Source organism: Hemiscyllium ocellatum, chromosome 23 (genome assembly GCF_020745735.1).
Source record: "Hemiscyllium ocellatum isolate sHemOce1 chromosome 23, sHemOce1.pat.X.cur, whole genome shotgun sequence".
Classification (NCBI taxonomy): Eukaryota; Metazoa; Chordata; class Chondrichthyes; order Orectolobiformes; family Hemiscylliidae; genus Hemiscyllium; species Hemiscyllium ocellatum.
In genome coordinates, this window is record NC_083423.1 from 42,319,402 (window position 1) to 42,345,121 (window position 25,720).

Sequence of the window (25,720 nt, forward strand, 5' to 3'; positions counted from 1 at the left end):
TTGTGATGGTTCTCTTGAATGACGTATAACTTTGATAAGCAACCAGAGTATTTTTCAAATGCTGTAAATTGAAGGAGCACATAGAAAGCAATAGGCATTTGAAAAGTAAAACTTATCATAAATATAAAGCTAGCTTGTATTTTATGTGTAAAATCCTTTGAGTGTAATGATGTGCCAAGTTTATTGCATTAGTTTACAATGAAAATATGTGCCTTAAGGTTTTGCATGATTAGAATACAAAGTTCTGAGACAGCTTGCATGGGCCAGCTCTATATCCACAGACATTTGAGAAATGGCTTAGCTATTAGTAATAACTATGGCAATGTTGAGAAGCTGTTCCAATCTTTATTCCCAGATTCCATGATTAGTTGACTGTTATCTCTTGTCACTACCTCTTATCAGAAATACTGTAGGAAATATTCTGGAGTAGCAAATTTATGTTTAAATGCAGTTTATGTTCTTCTTGGAATAGCACAGTCATTTAAAAGTCACTAAACGGGGGTTCAAATGCCACAAAAGGATAATTACAGGAATTATTTTAGCTCCTTCATGTACAATATCCAAAACTTAAAAATTCAATTACCAGCATCCAAACTCCCTTTTATTGTATTAGTCACCAGGCATTACCAGCTATACTTTTTGCTGCAAATGTGCCTGTGTAGAGGTAACATAGATACATTTCATTTACAGCAATTTTAAAGGTAACCACAATCTTTCCCTCTCTCAAGCGTTTCTGGGATATTTTCTTTCATTAAGAGACTGCCATTTTTGTGATGAGCTTTCTGAGGACATGATCACTTAGTCTGAACTCTTCATACCATTCTCAATAGCAGACTAAAAACAAATTCTGCAAACTCTGAAGAGTCTAGAGGTATCAATAATGAATCAGTTGGGTGGTCACAAATTCCACCTTGGCAATCCCTTACTGGGTTTGGTCTCAGATCCAAAAATCAATTATCTTATACTGTCAGCACTTAACTTCCAGTGTAGTTAATGACGTTTCAATCATTAACTTCAGAACACTCCCAGCAACACATTGCACTGGCAAGTCATTCAGGTTAGTATCCAAACTGTAAATTTATTTATATTATTGCAATATTACAAGTGCAAAAGTTCAGGGATCTAAAAATTTAAACTAACTGCATATCAAGTTACAAAAATATATGACTAGTTTCAATCTCCATGGAGGGAGTTTTCTCAAGAGGATAAATACAGGAGGTAATTTAGCTCCATTTTGTGCAATATCCCATATTTAAAAATTCTTTTGTGTATGTTAGGTTTACCACTTTGTATTTTCAATGAACCCAAAACTTTAAATTAATTAAGAAAATATATACATATGTATTTGTCCATGTGCACTCATTCCAAAGAACCAGTTTTCATTTTTTCAGTTATTTCTCTTCTCATATCTGTGTGCTTCTTCAGGCTTTGGATCTCATATGGAAGGTTCAAGTCCCAAACAAACAGCTGTGATTGCAATTCTGTAACATCAAATTTCAATTATTAATTTCAAGAAACAAGGTGAGAGGGTTTATGTGTGAAAAGGTTTAACCTTTACACAAGATAAAGTTGCATTGCGTCCTACAAAAATTAAAAGTGAAAGTAGGAAATTTTTATGTGGAATTAATTATTTGTTTTTTTTTAAAAACAACAGTGTAAAATAATTCAATAACTCAGGTGAAAATCTTCACTTAATTACACAACTGTAGATGTGCAGACAAAATTAATTATTAAAATTATAATGCTGCTTATTTTTCAAACTATTACCACAAAATATTCAGAAAATTAACCATACCACTCTGTTGTTTGTTGTTTCCATTGGAATCTGTACAGACATTTCCTAGGATCAGGATGACAGTATGAAGGCATCCCTTCTCTAAAACACAGAATTAAAGAAATGTGTTTAGCAGCAATAAAAGAACAAACAATCTCAATCTTTTATTAAAAGTAATGCATTGATTTATAATTTGAAATTGATATTTATTCATTTAAAATTGGCACAAGCTTCTCATTGGTCTTTTTTATTTAAAGTTCCTATGCTCAAATGTTTAAATGGACGCTATCCATGTAAACATCAATTTAACTCTTGGAGGAGATTGAAGTATCACTAGCAGAAGAACCTCCAGCAGAAATTCATGATTATTCTTTTACAAAAGCATCTATTCTATTACATAGTAAGAGTAGTGCAGAGATTCCAGGCGCATATATAAAGATAATTGTTAACATAACAAAATATTGATAATTGAGAGCACTGGAACAAAAATTAACATTATACCCCATCAAAACAGTCACCAAGAATCGGTTGTAAACAGTGATCACCCTGGGAAACTTGAGACATGCTTTTTCACCTACTTTTTTTCACCTATTGTGACAACTATTCTTTTACAATAACATTTTGAAAAAAATTGTTCCTAAGTAAACAAAAGTTGCATTTACGGGATTACTTTTATAATTTAAGCAGTTTTTTTAAAAAAATGCTTTGAAATAATCCATGATTCAATGTTTGAAATCAGGCTCAAAACCTTACCGATTTGTGCTGGCACCATACTTCTGATAGAATGACAGAATTTCTCAATGACCCGAATGGGCTGATGAGTGGAAAGATCTAATAGTATGACATCACCCCCTCCTGTTCCAATCCAAAGGGCACTTGTCTTTTGAAGATGAAGTGCTTTCACTCTAGCTGAATATGCCTCATTCCTAGGAAAATTATGATTATTTTGTTTTACAATGCATTTATGAAAAATAAATGTATTCCTTCTTTAAGGCAACTGAGCAAATTAATGAAAATTAGAATAATGAAATGAAAAATAATAAAACCACCTATTATTGTGATTCTGATGACAAGATTCTAAATGAAATCATGTTATTTTGATGCTTTGCACTCAGCTCTTCTACCAATGCTCATCCACAGAGTTTCATGTTTGCATACTTCTACAATTTATTCCCTCTACCAAAATAAAGAACGTGGACGAAAGCAGACTGTTAAAAAATATTGTGAAGTGGACGGCAACACAGCAACAAAACCTATCACTTAAACAGTGAAATTAAGTTATAGGAAACAATAAGATTTTCTACTTATGATGAGTATGAAAGAGTTCATATTACAAAAGAGGTGGTGCTGGTGGGCTTAAAATGCAAAAAAGTAGATAAATCCCCAGGACCAGATCGAGTGTTTCTCAGACATTTGTGGGAAGCGAAGGTTGGCCCCCTTGCTGAAAAGACTGGAGGATGATTAACATGGTGCCATCATTTAAGACTGGAAGGAAAACTCAGGGAATCATAGACTGCTGAACTTGACATCTGTGGTGGATAAGCTGTTGGAGGGGGTTCTGAGAGAGAGGATTTCAACGCATTTGGAAAGGCAAGGACTGATTAGGGATGGTCAACATGGCTTTGTGCATGGGAAATCATGTCTTATATGATTGATTGAGTTTTTTTGAAGAGATGAAAAATAAGACTAGTGAAGGCAGAATGGTAAATGTCTATATGGATTTCAGTAAAGCGTTCCACAAGGTGCCGCATGGTAGGCTGATTAGTAAGGTTAGATCATACTGGATCCAGCGGGACCTAGCCAATTGGATACAAAATTGGCCTGAAGGTAGGAGACAGAAAGTGGTGGTACAGAACCATTGGACTACAGGCCTGTGACCAGTGGTGTGCCACAAGGATCTGTGCTGGGTCCACTGCTTTTCATCAATTATACAAATGTTTTGGATGTGAATATAGCATGGTTAGTGAGTTGGCAGATAACATCAAAATAAGTGATGTCGTCTACCGTGAAGAAGACCTTCACACAAGAACACAATGGGACATGATCAGATGGACAAATGGTCCAAAGATTGGCAAGTGGCGTTTAACCTAAATAAATGAGGTATGGTTGCATTTTGTTATGTCAAACCAGGGCAGGGCGTATACAGCTAAGGGTAGAGCCATGGCAGGCACTGCCGAACAAAGAGTTGTGGTGGTGCAGGTGCGTAGTTCCTTAAGTGGAGTTGCAGGTATATAAGGTGGTGAATACAGCTTTGGTACGTGTGCATTTAGTATGGGAGTTGGGATTTCATGTTGCCACTATACATGACATTGGTGAGGTCACTTTTAGAATAGTGCTTACAATTTTGGTAGCTTTTCTAAAGGAAAGATGTTGTTAAACTTGAGATTGTGCTGAAAAGGTTCAAAGGAGGTTGCCAGGACTCAAGTATTTGAGTTATAGTAAGAGGCTGAAAAGCCTGGGGTTACTTTCTCTGGAACATTGGAGGCTGAGGTGTGACCTTACAGAAGTTTATAAAGTCATGAGGAGTATGGATAGGGTGAATAGCCATAGGCAATTGACCTCTTTTCCCTAGGGTAAAGGAGTCCAAAACTAGAGGGCATAGGTTTTGAGAGGGGAAAGATTTGAAAAAGGACCTGAGGGGCAAGATTTTCATGCAAAGGATAGTGTGTGTATGGAATGAGCTGCCAGGGAAAGTGGTGAAAACAGATACAATTACAACATTTAAAAGCCATCTGGATGGGTACATGATTAGGAAGGGTTTAGAGGGATATGAGCCAAATGGGATGTCTGGTCAGCACAGACGAGTTAAAACGTAGGGTCTGTTTCCACGTTGGATGACTCTACGACTTTTAATAATCTTTAACAATCGCTATTGGATGTAAAGCAGTGACATCAAAATGGCAGGTTAATTTTTACAAACAATTTCTGCAATTTAAAAATCAATCCTTCAACTGATACAATATAAATTATAAAAAAAAAGTTTGTGAGCATCCTCTTATTCCTGATGAAGGGCTTATGCTTGAAACGTCGAATTCTCTATTCCTGAGATGCTGCCTAACCTGCTGTGCTTTGACCAGCAACACATTTGCAGCGAGCATTAACTGCAGCATTGGTTGCTAGTAAAAGATCAGAGAATGAACAGCGTGAGGCTTTTTCATCATACAATTGTAGTTCTTAAAGGAGATGGCACGCCACTAACTTCTCAATAATAAGTGGGGATTAGTAATGAACGTTGGTCTTACCAACAGTGGAAAATGTGTTGCTGGTCAAAGCACAGCAGGCCAGGCAGCATCTCAGGAATAGAGAATTCGACGTTTCGAGCATAAGCCCTTCAAGGGCTTATGCTCGAAACGTCGAATTCTCTATTCCTGAGATGCTGCCTGGCCTGCTGTGCTTTGACCAGCAACACATTTTCAGCTGTGATCTCCAGCATCTGCAGACCTCATTTTTTACTTACCAACAGTGGCCATGTTTCATGGATGAATTGAAAATCCACTTCCACATCATAATTGAAGGGCACTGGCATTTAAATAATTGCCAGAACATGGTTTCTCCTCTAACATTTTGAGCTAATTGAAATCAGATAAATACTTACTTAAGAATAGAAGCACAATCAATTGACACAGTCATTTTGTACGAGTTCTTGTCCCAAAGTTCAACAACATGGCTATCCTTCTTTGCCAGATAAATGTATTTATCAATCACCATGGTGGTAATATTTCCATCACTGTAATACTTCTGGCTTCTGCAAAAATAGTAGAAACAGCAGAATGAATAATCATAATTTATTTCAACTGTACTCAGTAAATAGCTAGTCTAAGAGTTAAGGAAATTATGTATCTCAGACAGATACAATTATGTCTCCAAAGACTTAAATATTTACAAATTTGACCCTCGAACATTGGTGAAAATTGAGGCTGGCTATTCACGGAGTTTGGAAGATACCATGGATCCTTAAAAATAGGATGTGATCTGTGGATACAGACATTTTGCACCCTGATTTCTAAGATCCAATTATTGACATCGGGTAAAAATATAGTATTCCACGATTCAAAGCAGCTGAGAACATGGACTCTGCTGGGCTCTTTGAAAACTGCATATATAAATATCTGTTGTCACCTGAAGCTTTTTGAATGCCCTGCATTTCAAACTTGGAAAAAAAAGACTATGACTTTTATTATTGAGTGCTTGCAGATATGGGTCAGAAATTAAAATAGCATCTGGTTGTGCAATTTCGAGAGAGATCTTTGTCAATATTTCCCTGGTACTACCATGTCATGTGGAAGCTTAGCTGACTTTCAAAACCTACAACTTACTCAGTTTGGGTTAAGTGTTCACAATTTGATTGACAATTTAAGGAATCTACTAAGGATTACCGTATATACTTGAGTAATAGTCGATCTCATGTAAAGGTCGACATCACATCTTTGGCCAAATAACATGGAATTTTCCATCTATTTCATGTTAAAGTTGACCGTAGTTGTTCATAGTTAATAGATCAACGTTTATGAGTAAATGTGTCAACTGTCACATCCTGCTCCAGCTTTCCACTCTTCCAGTCTGCTGGCTGTTGTGTTCCACTCTGGGTTTTCAGATTTACTGTAATTCATTTTGTTTTCTTTATTTGTTTAGAGATCAATTGGGCTTCTGCTAATGATACAGTATGAATTTTGATGGGCATGAAATTCAGCCCCTCAAAAGTTGTATTCATGTAATAGATGACACCATAAATTTAACCTTAAAAAGTAGTTTAAAAAATTTCACTATGTCTTGAATATATACGGTACTTATTTTGAAATGCTAATCAATTCTAGTCCTAGTCACAGAGCTGTAAAACGTGGAAACAGACCCTTCAGTCTAACTTGTCCACGCCAACCAGATATCCGAAATAAATCTAGTCCTATTTGCCAGCATTTGGCCCATATCCCTCTAAACCTTTCCTATTTATGCATCTATACAGATGCCTTTTAAATGTTGTAATTGTACCAGTCTCCACTTCCTCTGGCAGCTCATTCAATACACACATCACCCTCTGCATGAAAATGTTACCCCTTAAGCCCTTTTAAATCCCTCCCACCTTAGATCTATGCCCTCTAGTTTTGGACTTGACTACCCAGGGGAAAATACCTTGTCTATTACCCATCAATACCCCCCATGATTTTGTCAACTTGTATAAGATCACCCCTCAGCCTCCAATGCAATAGGGAAAATATCCCCAGCCTATTCAGCCTCTCCCTGTAGCTCAACTGGGAATTGACAACATCCCTGAAAATCTTTTCTGAATCCTTTCAAGTTTCACAACATCCTTCCTATAACAAGGAGACTACAATTGAATGCAGTGTTCCAAAGGTGGCCTTAGCAATGTCCTGTACTGTCATAACACAACCTCCCAACTCCTATACTCAATGCATTGACCAATAAAGTCATGATGTGAAAGGGCCAGTGTTGGACTGGAGAAGACAAGTGAAAAATCATGCAACACCAGATTATAGGCCAAAAGGTCTATTTGGAAGTACTAGCTTTCAGATCACTGCTCCTTCATCAGATGGCTGTGGAGCAGGTTTTGTGTGATTTTTAACCTGACCAGCAAAGACAAGCATACCAAACATTTTCTCACTATCCTGTTTATCTGCGACTGTACTTTCAAGGAACTATGGACCTGCACTCCAAGGTCTCTTTGTTCAGCAACAGTCCCCAGGACCTTACCATTAAATACATAAGCCCTGTACTGATTTGCCTTTCAAAAATGCAGCATCGCACATTTATCTAAATTAAACTCCATCTGCCACTCCTCAGCCCATCTGATCAAGATCCCATTGCACTCTGAGGCAGACTTCTGCATTGTCCACGACACCACCAATTTTGGTGTCATCTGCAAACTTACCAACCATACCGCCTAAGTTCACATCCAAATCTTGCATATAAATGACAATGAGCAATGGACCCAGCACTGATCCTTGTGACGCATTGCTGGTCACAGGCCTCCAGACTGAAAATAAATCGTCCACCACTACTCTCTGTCTTCTACGTTCAATGTGGAGGAGCTGGTGACAGCTACCTGATGAAAGAACAGTACTCCGAAAGCTAGTGCTTTGAAATAAACCTGTTGAATTATAACCTGGTGATGTGTGATTTTTAACATTGTTCTACCATCGAGCCAGTTCTGTATCCAAAATGGCTAGTTCCCCCTGTATTTCATGTGATCTAACGTTGCTAGAGGGCATAGGTTTAGGGTGAAAGATATAAAAGAGACCGAAGGGGCAACGTTTTCACGCAGAGAGTGGTACGTGTATGGAATGAGCTGCCAGAGGAAGTGGTGGTGGCTGGTACAATTGCAACATTTAAAAGGCATTTGGATGGGTATATGAATAGGAAGGGTTTGGGGGGATATGGACCGGGTGCTGGCAGGTGGGACTAGATTAGGTTGGGATATCTGGTCAGTTGGACCGAAGGGTCTGTTTCCATGCTGTACATCTCTATGACTCTATATCTTTCTCCTCTCACACTAAACCTTAGCCCTCTAGTTCTGGACTCCCCCACCACAGGGAAAAGTCGTTGTCTATTTATCCTATCCATGCCCTCATGATTTTATAAATCTCTATAAGGTCACTCCTCAGCCTCCTACACTCCAGGGAAATCAGCCGCAGCCTATTCAAGCTCTCCCTATAGCTCACATCCTCCAAACCTGGCAACATGCTTGTAAATGTTTTCTGAACCCTTTCAAGTTTCACAACATCTTTCCCATAGGAAGGAGACCAGAATTACATGCAATTTTCCAACAGTGGCCTAACCAATGTCCTATACAACCGCAACATGACCTCCCAACTCCTGTACTCAATACTCTGACCAATAAAGGAAAGCATACCAAACGCCTCCTTCACTATCGGATCTACCTGTGACACCATTTTCAAGGAACTACGAACATGCACTCCAAGGTCTCTTTGTTCAGCAACACTCCCTCGGACCTTACCAAAGTGTATAAGTCCTGCTAAGATTTGCTTTCCCAAAATACAGCACCCTCACATTTATCTAAATTAAACTTCATCTGCCACTTCTCAGCCCATTGGCCCATCTGATCAAGATCCCGTTGTAATCTGAGGTAACCTTCTTCGCTGTCCACTACACCTCAAATTTTGGTGTCATCTGCAAACTTACTAACTATACGTCTTATGTTCACATCCAAATCATTTATATAAATGACGAAAAATAGTGGACCCAGCACCGATCCTTGTAGCACTCCACTGGTCACAGGCCTCCAGTCTGAAAAACACCGCCATCCACTGTCTTTGACCTTTGAGCCAGTTCTGTATCCAAATGGCTAATTCTCCCTGTATTCCATAAAATCTAACCTTGCTAACCAGTCTCCTATGGGGAAGCTTGTCAAACGCCTTACTGAAGTCGATACAGATCACATCAACCACTCTGCCCTCATCAATCCTCTTGTTACTTCTTCAAAAAACTCAATCAAGTTGGTGAGACATGTTTTCCACCCATAAAGCCATTTCGACTATCCCTAAATCAGTCCTTGTCTTTCCAAATACATGAATGTTCTATCCCTCAGGACTCTCTCCAATAACTAGTCCACCACCAACGTCAAGCTCACTGGTCTACAGTTCCCTGGTTTGTCCTTTCCACCTTTCTTAAACACCGGCACCATGTTAGCCAGCTTCCAGTAAGAAGCCCAGCAATCACTTGCCTAGTTTCTTAGAGAGTTCTAGGGTATAGCTGATCAGGTCTTGGGGACTTATCCACTTTTATGCATTTCAAGAAATCCAGCACTTCCTCTTCTGTAATATGGACATTTTTCAAGGTGCCACCATCTATTTCCCTACATTCTATATCTTCCATGTCCTTTTCCACAGTAAATACTGATGCAAAATACACATTTAGAATCTCCCCATTTCCTGTGGCTCCACACAAAGGCCACTTTGCTGATCTTTGAGGGGCCCTATTCTCTCCCTAGTTACTTTTTGTACTTAAATGTATTAGTAAAAATCCTTTAGATTCTCAGTAATTCTATTTGCCACTGCTATCTCATGTCCCCTTTTTGCCCTCCTAATTTCTCTCTTAAATATACTCATAGTGCCTTTATACTCTTCTCAAGATTCACTTGATCTCTCCTGTCTATACCTGACATATGCTTCCTTCTCTTTCTTAACTAAACCCTCAATTTCTTTTGTCATCCAGCATACCCTATACCTACCAGCCTTTCCTTTCACCCTAACAAGAATATACTTTCTCTGGATCTTGTTATGTCATTTCTGAAAGCTTCCCATTTTCCAGCAGTGCCCAACCAGCTTTTGAAAGTTCTTGCCTAATACCATCAAAATTGGCCTTTTGCCAATTTAGAACTTCAACTTTTAGACCTGCTGTATCCTTTTCCATCACTATTTTAAAACTAATACAAGTATGGTCGCTGGCCCCAAAGTGCTCCCCCACTGACACCTCAGTCATGTGTCTTGCCTTACTTCCTAAGAATAGGTCAAGTTTTGCACCTTCTCTAATACATCCACATACTGAATCGGAAAATGTTCTTTACACACTTAACGAATTCCTCTCCATCTAAACTCTTAACACTATGGCAGTCCCAGCATATGTTTGGAAAGTTAAAATCCACTACCCTAACCACCCTATTATTCTTACAGATAATTGAGATATCCTATCACAGATCCATGAAGGATATTAATGCCTGATAAACCTCAGTATCTGAAGAGGTGGCAAAGTGGTAGACAGAGGCAAGTCTACGGATGCTATTTATATGGATTTCCAGAAAACTTTTAGCTAAGGTTCCATTGCCCATGGAATTGAGGGCAATTACTGACATGGATAGGAAATCAGTTGAGTGGCAGAAAACAGAAAATAGGTATTATGGATAAGTATAAAAATTGGCAAGATGTGATCAGTGGTGTCCTTCAGAGATCTGTACTGGGGCCTCAATTACTAACAATATTCAGTCACGACTTGGATAATGCCAATAAAAGTCAAATATCCACTTTTGCTAATGACACAAAATTGGCCTTCATTGGAGACAATGTTGACAACAGCATAAAATTACAACAGCTTATTGATAGATTAGGTGAATGGGTAAAGCTGTGATAAATGGATTTTAATAAGCAAGTGTGAGGTTATCTTTATCTGACAAAAAGGGATAGATAAGGGTATTTTTAAAAAATGCACGAAGTTAAACATAGTGGACGTCCATCGAGGTTGGGGGAAGTTCAAGCGCACAACTCTTTAAACTGCCACTAACAGATATTGATCATAGTCAAGGAGGCTAATGTAATACTGGCCTTCATATCTAAAGGGCTGGAGTACAGTGATGCACGAAAATCGCAGAATTCAGGGTATATATTGTTGAGGTAGGTCCAGTGATTCAGAAAATTTCCTGACAAGCTTCTGCTTCGTTAGTCAAAATATCACTGTCATTCTCTCCTTAGTTTGTAAAAAACCCTTCTGCTTTCCAACTATCGTAGTTTGAAACTGTTGGAGTCTAAAGACTTTATTCAACTGCAAAACAAGTAAGGATTTAATCCTGTAGCAACTTTAAAGTGATGCTAACCTCAAAATATAAACCCATCTATAGTCACATACCATTAACCACAAAGGATCAAGCAATAGATTAAATTAAATTACTTACAGTGTGGAAACAGGCCCTTCGGCCCAACAAGTCCACACCGACCCTCCGAAGAGCAATCTACCCAAATCCATTCCCCTACACCTAACACTATGAGCAATTTAGCATGGCCAATTCACCTAACCTGCACATTTTTTTTTGGACTGTGGGAGGAAACCAGAGCACCCGGAGGAAACCCATGCAGACACGGGGAGAATGTGCAAACTCCACACAGACAGCAGCCCAAGGCAGGAATTGAACCCAGGTCTCTGGCGCTGTGAGGCAGCAGTGCTAACCACTGTGCCACCATGCCACCCTACTTCACCTCTGTCAAAGAACCGGAGCTTCAGAATATTCTCATTAACAATAACAGTTAATTTGGCTGAAAGGTAAATGTCTAGCAATTTGAAACTCTTCTTAAAAGGATAGTCTTAATTGGCATTCTTTTCTTCAACATGTGTGTAAAATAAATTAAAATAAGTAGGCAGAATAGTTATTATCCTTCACCTAGTTCTGTTACACTTTATGATCAAACTTTCAAATAGGAAGTGAATCAATTAAAAAAAACAAAAGAAAAATTAAACTTATGAGAAACAGATTCATTTTGGAAGCTACAATAATAGGACAAGATGACAACCATCACATACAGATGACAAAATTGCAATATTTTAACAATTCATTTAAATTTTTATGAAAAAAGCCACTGAAAATAATCAGCTTACATAATTCCATGTCAACCAAAACATGCTAAATTTATGCTAAAATAAGAGCAAAATCTCCAAAATGAACCAAAGAGTCTAATAACTTACAGAGTCCTTGTCTTTGTGTCTATCACCTTCTGAACTGTAAAATTGCTGCTAAGTGATATGATCTTTGTTCCACAGGTTGCCCAAAAAGCTATCTGTTCTGAAGAGAGTGATATGCTCAAGCATACCAAAGGAGTACTGATGTCACCAATATCCACAACCTTCAGGGGTGCGCCATCTTGGTACTGTCAGATCAGAATAAAACACTAATTACTAAGTGTGTTGCTTTAAGTTTAGGATCACACAGGTTCAAAAATTTTGCTCGAGTATCCTTGGATTCACATATTTGGAGGCCGCAAGACCTCTTTGAAAATGGACTTATAATACACCACAATTAATTTTGCTGGTTTTGTAAACCATTCAAATGAAGAACCTACATACATGCAGACATACAAATGCACCATCAAAGTGAACAGGATTTGTCCTAAGCAAACTGAGTAAGATGCCTTCAAATGGGAGGAGTATTAGAACAATGTCAGAAAAGGTGGTAAAAGATTGATGGGGGAGCGAGGCAAAGAAGAGAAGGGGGTAAGTGAGAAGAGGGCAGAGGGGAGTGTAGAAAGGCTTGCAGAAGAACTTTAGCAAGGGAATTCCAGAGTTTAGATTCTACACAACTGAATGCCTGACCAACAATGATGAAGTGTATAGAATAAGGGATGCACAACATGTCAAATTGGATGAATTCAGAGATCTGGTATGCACAAAGCAGCGATTCAGAAATGGGGAGGGACAAGCAGGGGTTTTAAAATGATGAAGATATTCATTGAGGCCTGTGGGTCTAAGTAGCTCCGCAATAAGAGGAACAATGGGCAAAGTTGTTCCTGAATGCAGGCTGTGAAGTTTTGGATGAATTCAATATTAGAGGGAATGGAAGATGGCAAGCTGGCCAGAAGAGCAAAGTTCAGAATCAACAGTCAAATGGATGAGATTTTCAGCAACTGAAAAATTAAAGACAGTGGATTTTGTCTTCTCTAAATTTAGTTGGAGAAATGTGCTGCTTATCTGATATCAGATGTTGGACGAACAGTCTGGAAAATCAGAGCAGAGGGGATAGGGACACATGACCAAGAAAGGTAGCGGTGAGGTGATATGTGTATTGGTGCAAACTGACATTATGTTTTTAGATAATGTCATTAATGGGTGGCTTGTAGGTGAGAAATAGGGAAGAGTTTTGATAGATATCTTAAGGCTTTGCAGTAGTTAACTATATGAGAGTAACAAGAAAAAAATCATTGCAGATGATTCTCTGGATTGGTCTGGAATATGAAAAAAGTTGTTGCATAAGAATGAAACAAGATGAGGGCACTCCCACATAATTGGACAATGGCGGAAATGCACTGGAGCAGAATGGTGTGGTCAAAAGCTGCACACCAAATGACAAGAATACAAAAAGGTAGTTTATCACTGTTACAGGGTCACATAGGATATAATTTGTAACTTTTATTAAGGCTATTGTAAAATTGTAGAAAACCAGAAATAAGATGAAAGGTGCTCAAATATACAGTCACATGAAACACGGAATGGATTTGGGATACAACAGTACATTTGAGATTTTTTTTAAGGAAAGCAAAGCTGTGAATGTAGTTGAATCAAAACTTGTATGAAAAAAATCCCATGACATGGATTGAATCATACTTCGTGAAATATTTTTATGTATTTACACACAAGGCTTGCTGTATTTTGATGAAAGTCAAGTTTACCTTTACTGTTGTATCCTTAAAAACAGCAAGCTTTCCATCTGCTGTTCCCACCAACAGAAAATTGTCTTCTTTGCTAGGTGCAACAGAAAATATTTGGTGAGCATGTAAAAATCACCATTTTCAATGTCTGTCCATCAGAATGTTTGTAGTACCCTACCACAAAGAAAGAATTACATCAAGGGATTGACTCTAATTCTTGTCATGCCAGTGACTCCTATACACCAAGATAAAAGAAGAATTCTATTCTTTTCAATGATGTGGAGGAGCTGGCGTTGGACTGGGGTGGACAAAGTTAAAGGTCGCAACGACACCAGGTTATAGTCCAACAGGTTTATTTGGAATATGACAGCTACCCTTTGAAGGAGCAATGCCTCAAAAGTTAGTACTTTCAAATGAACCTGTTGGACTATAACCTGGTATGTGTTATTCTTTTCAATGATTGTCCTAAGGTCAGCAAGTCTGGGAAGTAGATACAAAATGCATGTGACCATGTCAAATGTACCCCATATTCTGTTGTACTTTCATTACCTAAGGTACTAAGCGATGTGTCAGTGTCCTTATTACCATAATGATCAATGTAATGTTTGGTGGGTATGGTGTTTGAGAGTGGCAACGTATCAGTGCCTCATATGCTGATGGACTTGGTGTAATCCTCCACTTGTAAGATTTATGCTTACTCCATTTTCACTAACTACTTGCTAGTTTTCAATTGGGTTTGGATCAGAGCTTTCCTCCTAAGTAGCTGACTTTATCTGTTCTGCCCTTAATAGCATTTTAGATTAGAAACGTATGATGAAGGATTCATTTGGTCCAAAGTTTAAAAAGATGAACTTTTCTATCCCTTCATTACCTCACCAAATCAGCACGCCTAACCCCGTTGGAGGTGCAGTCTCCAGTCTTTTAGCCAATTCTTTCTATTTTGATCTGTAATTCCTAACTCCACCATCTCCCCCCATTCTCCCCAGCCTCCCTTCCCAAATCCATAAACTTCAGATAGTTTCCAGCTCAGATTTTTGCATACCTCAATCTTTATAATCCATTCAAATGCAGGATTCCCTGTAATCTGATTTGAAAGATACCCTACTCCCAATTTCAAAATTCCCCATCAAATGCTAAGACTGTTTTGTGGACCTCTGTCCAAACATCACTACTCAGAATTTTTCACCTCCAACTCCTTCCTAGTTACAGCCATGACCAGGTGACATTATTTTGGAAGATTTGCATTGTGGCAGGAAATTTAACCTGATTGTTTACTAAGTAAATCCTCTACAGTTAGTAATCTGGAGGGTCAAGACCAGCCTGAGACAGCGCAGATCATTCAAAGCAATTTCCAGCATTAGTGCAAATGATGTTTTTCACCCAGCATTACTGCAGACAAACGACTTAGAGTCACAGACTCATACAGCACAGAAACAGACCCTTAGGTCCAACTCGTCCATGCTGACCAAGTTTCCCAAACCATACTAGTTCCACTGGTGTGTGTCTGGCCCAAATCCCTCTAAACCTTTGCTGTTCTTTTATCTATCTAATTGTTTTTTAAATGTAGATGAACCAGCATCTACTACTTCCTCCAACAGTACATTCCACATACGAACCATCCACTGTGTGAAAAAGTTGCCTCTCAGGTCATTTTTAAATCTTTCACCTCTCACTTTAAAAATATACCTCCTGGTTTTGAATTCCCCCACCCTACAGAAAAGACATTTGCGATTCACCTTATCTATGCCTCTCAAAATTTTACAAACATCTACAAGGTCACCTCAACCTCCTACACTCCAGTGAAAAAGTCCCAGCCTGTCCTTATAACACAAACCCTCCTGTGCCAGCAAAATCCTTCTCCAATTTAATAATATTCTTTCTAATCCAGGACAGCCAGAACTGGACACAGTACTCCAGAAGAGGCTTCACAAGCATCCGATATAATCTCAACATGATGTTCCAACTCTTATACTCAAAGGTCTGAGCAGTCAAGGCAAGCATGCGAAATGCCATCTTAAACACTCTGAAGTTGCATCACAGGTAGACAACTATGTATCTGAACCCCTCGGGCTTTCTGTTTGACAACACTACCCAAAGCCCTACCATTAACTATATAAATCCTTAGGGTGTAGGTTTACTCACTGAGATGTAGGTTTGATATCCAGACGTTTCATTACCTGGCTAGGTAACATCATCAGTGGCGACCTCCAACTGAAGCGAAGCTGTTGTCTCCTGCTTTCTATTTATATGTTTGTCCTGGATGGGGTTCCTGGGGTTTGTGGTGATGCCATTTCCTGCTCGTTTTCTGAGGGGTTGATAAATGGTATCTAGATCTATGTGTTTGTTTATAGTGTTGTGGTTGGAGTGCCAGGCCTCTAGGAATTCTCTGGCATGTCTTTGCTTAGCCTGTCCCAGGATAGATGTGTTGTCCCAATCGAATTAGTGGGTCTTTTTTATCCGTGTGTAGGGCTACAAGGAGAGAGGGTCATGTCTTTTTGTGGCTAGCTGGGGTTCGTGTATCCTGGTGGCCAACTTTCTTCCTGTTTGTCCTACGTAGTGTCTGTGGCAGTCCTTGCATGGAATTTTGTAGGTGACACTGGTTTTGTCCATGGGTTGTACTGGGTCTTTTAAGTTTGTTAGTTTTTGTTTGAGAGTGTTGGTCAGTTGGTGTTCTACTACGATTCCGAGGGGTCTTAGTGGTTAGGCTGTCATTTCTGAAACTTCTTTGATGTATGGTAAGGTGGTTCGGGTTTCTGGCTGTATTTGGTCTGCTTGTCATGGTTTGTTCTTGAGGAATCTGCGGACTGTATTTTTTTGAGTATCTGTTCTTCTTGAATACGTTGTAAAGGTGGTTCTCCTCTGTTTCCCGAAGTTCGTCTGTGCTGCAGTGTGTGATGGCTCGTTGGAATAGTTGATACAGCTTCGTTTGTGCATGTTGGGATGGTTGCTGGTATAGTTAAGTATTTGGTCAGTGTTTGTCGTAGAATTGTGGAATGTTGGTCCCGTCCGGTTGCATTTTCTGGAATTCCGTCTTGTTTAATTGTCCAGAATTGTGTAATTTTCTTAGGAGATATGTAATTTTGTTTCCTAGTTGTGGGGTCGGGTCTAGCGCCACCTGTTGGTATGTGTTGGAGTCTGCAAGTAGTGCATTGGCTTTCTCTGTGTAGTTCCTTCATAGAGGATGACTGTGAGCCGACCCTTGTCTGCTGGTAATATAACGATTTTTTTGTCTTTTTTGAGGTTTTCTAGGGTTTTCTTTTCTCGTCTGTTCACTTTGTTTCCTTCTCTCTTTCGGCTCAGAGTAGGTGCAACTGTCTGTCTGATCGTTTCCTGTGTTTCTTCCGTGAGTTTATTGTCCTTCAATGTGGTTTCTAATGCCGCTAGGGCATGGATAAAGAACTTATCAGACCGAACCCTATCAGATACAGAAAAAGCAGTACTAGTAAAAGGACTAAATTTCAATTACCGAGACGCTGACAGGAAGGATTTCCTAGCAGCATTAGAAACCACATTGAAGGACAACAAACTCACGGAAGAAACACAACAACCGATCAGACAGACAGTTGCACCTACTCTGAGCCGAAAGAGGGAAGGAAACAAACTGAACACACAAGAAAAGAAAGCCCTAGAAAACCTCAAAAAACATAAAAACATCGTTACATTACCTGCAGACAAAGATCGGCTCACAGTCATCCTGAACAGAAGGGACTACATAGAGAAAGCCAATGCACTACTCGCAGACACCAACACCTACCAACAGGTGGCGCTAGACCCGACCCCACATCTAGGAAACAAAATTACATATCTCCTAAGCTGATAATGTGTTGTTGGTTAAAGCGCAGCAGGTTAGGCAGCATCCAAGGAACAGGAAATTCGAAGTTTTGGGCACAAGCCCTTCCTGATGAAGGGCTTGTGCCCGAAACGTCGAATTTCTTGTTCCTTGGATGCTGCCTGACCTGCTGCGCTTTAACCAGCAACACATTTTTAGCTCTGATCTCCAGCGTCTGCAGACCTCATTTTTTACATATCTCCTAAGAAAATTACACAATTCCAGACAATTAAACAAGATGGAATTCCTGAAAATGCAAGCACACGGGACCAAAACCCCACGATTCTATGGACTACCAAATATCCATAAACCAGGAGCCCCCCTCAGACCCATAGTCTCACTACCCGGAACACCAACTTACAGACTGACCAAAGAACTACACGCAAGACTGAAATACCTAGTAGAAGAGACCAGCTCGGCGAACAGAACCACTACAACAAGCACCCGAGCTACAAATCTTCGCACAAACTTTGAACCTAGTAGAAGAGTTACAGCATTCCATTCACTCCACCCAGGAATTCCTAAAAATCATCAAAAACATCAAAATAGAGGACGATGAAAATGATCTCATTCGACGTAGCAGCATTGTTCACCTCCATCAACATCGACCTGGCAAAGGAAACACTTCCAACATTTTTAGAAGAGACCATCACACACACCCCAACCACCATCAATCACATTACCAACGAAAACATCATGAAGCTAGTGGACCTGTGCCTCACCTCCCACTTCATCTTCAACAACATAATCTACAAATAAACCAATGGCAACCCATGGGATCTCCGCTATCAGGAATCATAGCAGAAGCGGTAATGCAAAGAGTAGAACAAACAACCCTACCAACCATTAAACCAAAAATCTGGGTCCGCTTCGTTGATGACACCTTTGTCATCACAAAACGAAACAAGATAGAAGAGACATTTAACATCATCAACAATACCCTCACAGGCATAAAGATCACCAAGGAGGAAGAAACCGACAACAAACTAGCTTTCCTGGATGTCACGATCGAAAGAAAGGACAATGGAGAACTACAAACCTGCGTATACAGAAAACTGATAAACACTGACCAAATACTTAACCACACCAGTAACCATCCCAACACACACAAACAAAGCTGTATCAGAACACTATTCCAACGAGCCACCACACACTGCAGCACAGACAAACTTCGGGAAACAGAGAAGAACCACCTCTACAACGTATTCAAGAAGAACGGATACTCAAAAAATACAGTCCGCAGATTTCTCAAGAACAAACCATGACAAGCAGACCAAATACAGCCAGAAACCCTAACCACCTTACTATACATCAAAGAAGTTTCCGAAATGACAGCCAAGACTACTAAGACCTCTCGGAATCATAGTAGCACACAAACCCACCAATACTCTCAAACAAAAACTAACAAACTTAAAAGACAAAACCAACGTCACCTATAAAATTCCATGCAAAGGCTGCCACAAAAACTACGTAGGACAAACAGGAAGAAAGTTAGCCACCAGGATACACGAACACCAGCTAGCCACAAAAAGACACAACGCTCTCTCCCTTGTAACCCTACACACGGATGAAAAAACCCACCAATTCGATTGGGACAACACAGCTAACCTGGGGCAGCCTAAGCAAAGACATGCCAGAGAATTCCTAGAGGCCTGGCACTCCAACCACAATGCCATATACAAACACATAGATCTAGATACCATTTATCAACTCCTCAGAAAACAAACAGGAAATGGCATCACCACAAACCCCAGGAACCCCATCCAGGACAAACATACAAATAGAAAGCAGGGGACAACAGCTTCGCTTCACTTGGAGGTCGCCACTGATGATGTTACTAGCCAGGTAATGAACGTCTGAATATCAAACCTACAGCTCAGCGAGCAAACCTACACCTTAAACCTCAACCTGAGCTACAAACCTACACAAATCTTCTATAAATCCTGCCTACATTCCCTGCAATCATGCGTCGCTACCTACATTCCCTGCAATCAGCCCTACCCCAGCTCAGGAAAGCCTCCATAAATCCTGCTCTTGTTTGGTTTACCTAAATGCAATACCTCACATTTATCCACATTAAACCCCATCTGTCACTCATCAATCCATTGGCCCAATTCATCAAGATCCTTTAGTAATCTTAGATAGTCTTCTTCACTGTCAACTATACCATTAATTTTGGTGTCATCCGCAACCTTATAAACCATGTCTCCTAAATTCTCATCCAAATTATTTACATAATTGACAACAAAGCACTGATCCCTGCAGAACACAACTGGTTTTAGGCCTCCAGTCCAAAAATAAAGCCCTCCTCCACCACCTTCCATCCCCTACTTATCAAGCCAATTTTGTATCCAATTGGTATGCTCTCCCTGAATCCCATGTGATCTAACTTCAGTAATTAGTTTACAACACAGAACCTTGTCAGAAGCTTTATTAAAATCCATGTAGACAATATTTGCTGCTCTGACATCCATCATTTTGGAGATGTCTTCAAAAACTTCAATCAAGGTTGAGACACAATTTCCCACACACAAGCCATGCTGACTATCCCTAATCAGTCCTTGCCTCTCCAATTGTTTGTAAATCCTATCTCTCAGAACCAGGACAGCACAGTGGCTCAGTGGTTAGCACTGCTGCTTCACAGCACCAGGATCCCTGGTCCAATTCCTGGATGGCCTGTGTGAAGTTTGCACGTTCTCCCCGTGTCTGCGTGGGTTTCCTCCCACAGTCCAAAGATGTGCAGGTTAGGTGAATTGCCCATAGTGCTAGGTGAGTCAGAGGGAAATGGGTCTGGGTGGGTTACTCTGTGGACGGGTTGGACCAAAGGGCCTGTTTCTGCACTGTAGGGAATCTAATTTAAACCTCAATTCTGACTGAGCTGTATAAGCATTCAATCATATAGATTGATGAGTTTTTTCACACTAAAGGATGTTAGGTAAAATTATTTGGATTTGATTATATGAAAACTTTACTTTTATAACTACCTGTTGACATCTCACATTCACTGTGTGTCTGATGTCAGCTGCAAACAAAGATACTAGACAATCTGTAAATTACAATCAAAGGTTTGTTTTTAATCAAAGCTGTTTGGGACTGTCAGCTTATTTTTTAGAAAGGTGACCATTTTTTGCAGATTTCTGTTCATATTTGACTGTATCATTCAGTTTCAAAGTGAGAGAAATACTAGACCATACACATTGCATAATTACAGAGCATCATGCTATAGTTTTCCATTAAAAAAAATTGCTGATCACACATTACTCGAAGTGTTCAGATAAGTTTTGCCTTCAATAGCTCTTGTGGGAGACTCAGCAAACCAAATTCATATTTGACTTAATATCCAGATAGCAATCTATCCTGCTGTATACATAGCAATCTAGTAAGGAAGACAAATTTCATATTCTAAATTATGATGATTATAGTAATTTTATAAGAAAAAGAGCATAGTAATTAATCAATCAATCATATCTCTCACGGTTAGCATTTTAAAAACTGCTCAAGAAGATACTTACCTATGTTTGGAATGATGAGTGCAATACAAACAGGTAATAGAATCAGACATCTTCCGAAGTTGATGAACAGATTTTATGTTCTCTGTGTTGACTATCCACAAATGTCCAGACTGTGTGCCTGCAACAACCCAGTTAATTTGCTCGCCAATCACACATACCAGTGCTAGGCACAAAATGCGGTTATCCTCAATGTCCTGGTCAAGGGTCAAAACATTTAGAACAGAAGATACATTAAATCAAAGCTGATTAAAGGAAATAATGTGAATAAGACACAGTTATTCACTGTCATTTCAAATAAGTATCTCCTTCACTGAAAAAATATTTATAGTATCAATTTTCTGACCCCTTATAGTTAGAACACAAGTTAATGGCTTGAGAGAATTAGTTTTTGCGGAAACTAAATAAACAGCACCTCATTTTCCACTTGGGAACGCTACAGCCTTCTGGACTCAATATTGAGTTGAAAAATTTCTCCCATGTCCTTAACCCAACCCCCACACATAGGCCTTGTTGTCACATGGTCTGCTATTACACAAAACCCATTGTTAACCACTAATAGCTGCAAATGTGTTGCTGGTCAAAGCACAGCAGGCCAGGCAGCATCTCAGGAATAGAGAATTCGACGTTTCGAGCATAAGCCCTTCATCAGGAATGAACGAAACGTCGAATTCTCTATTCCTGAGATGCTGCCTGGCCTGCTGTGCTTTGACCAGCAACACATTTGCAGCTGTGATCTCCAGCATCTGCAGACCTCATTTTTTACTCGTTAACCACTAATAGTCCACATTAGTAGCTATTCAATCACCTAAGCTGATCATTGCCCACTTCTTTGTCTGTCCAACTATTGTTCTTGCTCTCCTTGGGCTGTATCTCCACCTATCACAGATTCCTCAAGAACAAACCATAACAAGCAGACCAAACACAGCCAGAAACCCTAACCACCTTACCATACATCAAAGAAGTTTCAGAAATGACAGCCAGACTACTAAGACCCCTCAGAATTGTAGTAGCATACAAACCCACCAACACTCTCAAACAAAAACTAACAAACTTAAAAGACCCAGTACAACCCATGGTCAAAACCAATGTCATCTACAAAATTCTATGCAAGGACTGCCACAAACACTACGTAGGACAAACAGGAAGAAAGTTAGCCACCAGGATACACGATAAGTCCCCACTCTATCTTCTGCATTAAAAAAAAACTTTACTAGCTACCATTAGTTCTGAGGAAGGGTCACTGGACCCAAGCATTAATTCTGATTTCTCTCTACAGATGTTGCCAGACCTGCTGTCCTTTGTCAGCAATTTCTGAATTTGTTTTGTGCTGATCATTGGGAAGAATGATTCTGTTCCATGATATGCTTTTTCATAATTTACTACTCAGCATGAGTATGATGCCAAATGTGCAACAGCGTGACTGTTATATGGCAGATACAGCAGCTTCTTGATATCACAGACTTATTTATATCTTCTTTCCTTATTTTTCTTTTACATTTCATATATACGGATAACAAATTGAAAGACAATTTCTGTTCTGTCAAAACCATTCATTATTTCATCAATTTTTATTTTGCCTGGCTGTTTGATGCCTGTTTTTTTTCTCTCTCACTCAACAGATGTCGGCATCATTGGCTGGCCAGCATTCATTGGCCACTGCTAGTTGCCCTGAGAAGATGGCAGTAAGTGGTCTTCTACAACCGCTATAGCCCATGTGCCGTTATATTTTTGTTTCTCTTTTTTGTGGCTTATTGCTGTTTCTTCTTCTCTGAGAGCTTGCTAACTTAATACTATTTATCCTGTTCACTAAAACTCACTCATTTGGATCGTTCTACAACGAGCCAATGTATGACACAACCACTATGCAAAATGGAACAGATTCCAAACTGATCTAGCAACTCAAGGTTGGGCTTTCACAGGGCACTGTGGGACATCAGTAGCAGCAAGACTGTACTTGAGGACAATCTACAAACTAAAGGCCCAATAGTCTACCATTATCACTAGGTTAGGGGATCAAACATCTGTCTACTACGTAATTTTCCTTATGGTATGGGAGTTCCAACTTATTTTTCATGAAATATTACACTTCTTTACATACCACAATAGCCTGTCCATCAGTGTCCAATTCTAAACAGGAGAGTTGTGCCTTGTCTCGTTGTCCACTGCCAATCCAGACACGCGGCGTTCTGCAAACAGAGCTTGTAGCTACCATGCACTCTGCTGTGAGGTTACCAGGGACTATCATTCTTCTCTTCAAACAAAGTAGCTCTGCTGAATTCAGAGTCTCATACACCTACAGAAAAAAAGGGTGCATAAGTACACACTTAAAAGAGCGACAGTATCGTTTAATATTTTTTGATGCCATTTATAGTGAAAATATTCAAAGTATATATTTTGTAAAAGTCTCTCCAACATATCACTTGAAATCTTTACATTTCAGTAAATAAATAATAGTTCTCCTGTCCCAAACTACAACTTGTTTTTTTTATTTTTTTCATGGGATGTAGGCATAGCAGACACATCAACATTTGTCATCCATATCTAATTCCTGTTGTCCATCTTGAAATGAGTGACGTGCCAGGTTATTTCAGAGGGCTAAAAATAATGACTGCAGATGCTGGAAACCAGATTCTGGATCAGTGGTGCTGGAAGAGCACAGCAGTTCAGGCAGAGGGTTGTTAAGATTCAATCACATTGTTGGGGATCTGGTGTCACACATAACATGTAAGATGGCAGGTTTCCTTACTAAAAAGACATTACAGTGACCCAAGTGGGTTTTAACAATAATTGATAATATTTAGCATGGTCACCATTACCAAGTCCAGCTTTATATTCTAAACATTTGAATCAAACTTAAGGATTGGGATTTGAACCCATATCCGCAGTGCCTTAGCCTGGGCCACTGATTTGGTCTTGGTTTGGTTATCAAAGGACAGAAATCCAATGAAGACTCTTTCTTTCGTATTTTCTACAGAGTGGCGGAATCAAACCTGCCTTTACATATTCTATAACAGTGTATATTGATGCATGATGTGCTGCTGTTCTTTTGGCTCTAAATTAATGGACTAGAGAGCATTGCCAACAAGAATATAGTATAACTCAAGTGAACTAAGGATGCGTCCAATCTGCTCCTGTAATTTCTCTTAACTCCAAACACAGAAGGACAACTTCCTTACAACAAAATAAGCTCTGCCTTCAGAGATGCTCAATTTTGTGGCATAGTTTGATAAGCTTTATGCTCTGCAATTATGTGCATTAGGAAGAGACTAGATGATGTCCTGCAACAAATAGAAATACCGGCTCACTCTCAGATTTAAAACCCAAAACTGCAGAATACTTGCAAAATCTATCCAAGAAATAGACACAATCAAAAGTTAATTATATCAATTTAAAGTTTCAATAAAAGATACCAATCATCATTATCGAGTTATGCACAAGTTTATTCCAACCAATGGAAGGAATTTTAATCTTGGCTAAAATCAAAAAATATGAGGATTAAAGTCTGAGAAATTTGTTTCCAAAACCAAAGCCACCTGCAATGTGCCCATTTCCAGCTTCAATGACGACCAGGTCAATGGACAATCAACCAGTTTCAAGGAGGCAGATTAAATCTGATAATGAGGTTGTGCATTGTTGTGCAAGGGTGGAAGGGTTTGAAACAGTTAATTCTGAGAAGCACCTTAAGACTGACCACTAATGATGATTTCATATAGCTTAGTGAGCAAAGCAGTTTAGGAATACAAAGGATTCTGGATTAGTGGAGCTCGAAAAGCACAGCAGTTCAGGCAGCATCCGAGGAGCAGTAAAATCGACGTTTCGGGAAAAAACCCTCAGGCACTCTGCCTGTATTCCTGATGAAGGGCTTTTGCTGGAAACGTCGATTGTACTGCTCCTCGGACGCTGCCTGAACTGCTGTGCTTTTCCAGCACCATTAATCCAGGATCTGGTTTCCAGCATCTGCAGTCATTGTTTTTACCTAGGATTTCAAAGGCGCGAGGCCTAATATCCCAGTCCTCTTTATCAACTCTGTAACAATGTCAATCACACAATACAACTTGCAACTAGTTGCCAACACAAAACCAACAACATCTTATTTGACACAAGAGTCCCTTCTCATTAGATGAGGAAATATTTTTCCTTTATCACACTAGATCCTGCGGATTCTTATACTTAGAAGGATTTGTGATAGAAATCTACCATATGGTGAGGTGCAGACTTGGTTTAACTGCACGTAAAACATGGTAAGGAAGCAATACAGGTTTGATTTGACTGCACATACATCTCAAATCTCATTTTTTTGTGTGCTTTTTGATTTTCACTAGGGTTGGCAGTTCTCCTCAGCATGATCTAAATGACGTTTTGGCAGATTCTGGACGTAACTGCCTTTCCACCAAACTCCTGGATCCAGCTGGCATGAGGAGTCTCTGTTGTTGTCCACATTCCAACCTCCCTCCCAAGTCTCCCGAAAGTCTGCAATTCCCATCCAGACGCCTCTGATCTTGTCAAC

The 25,720-nt window shown here is 39.5% G+C and overlaps 1 protein-coding gene across 1 annotated transcript in view; it reads right to left on the reverse strand.

The window, feature by feature from the left end:
* Positions 1-548: 548 nt before the first annotated feature.
* Positions 549-25,720, reverse strand: part of lrrk2 (leucine-rich repeat kinase 2) — a 140,690-nt gene continuing 115,518 nt past the window's right edge. Inside the window, exons 41-48 of the mRNA XM_060842940.1 lie at positions 23,312-23,506; positions 21,214-21,407; positions 13,894-13,966; positions 12,197-12,378; positions 5,370-5,519; positions 2,528-2,700; positions 1,796-1,876; positions 549-1,481 (exon numbers count right to left, since the gene is read on the reverse strand). Of these exons, the coding sequence (XP_060698923.1) occupies positions 1,360-1,481; positions 1,796-1,876; positions 2,528-2,700; positions 5,370-5,519; positions 12,197-12,378; positions 13,894-13,966; positions 21,214-21,407; positions 23,312-23,506 (1,170 nt within the window). The 3' untranslated portion in view covers positions 549-1,359. The remainder of the gene's footprint in view (positions 1,482-1,795; positions 1,877-2,527; positions 2,701-5,369; positions 5,520-12,196; positions 12,379-13,893; positions 13,967-21,213; positions 21,408-23,311; positions 23,507-25,720) is intronic.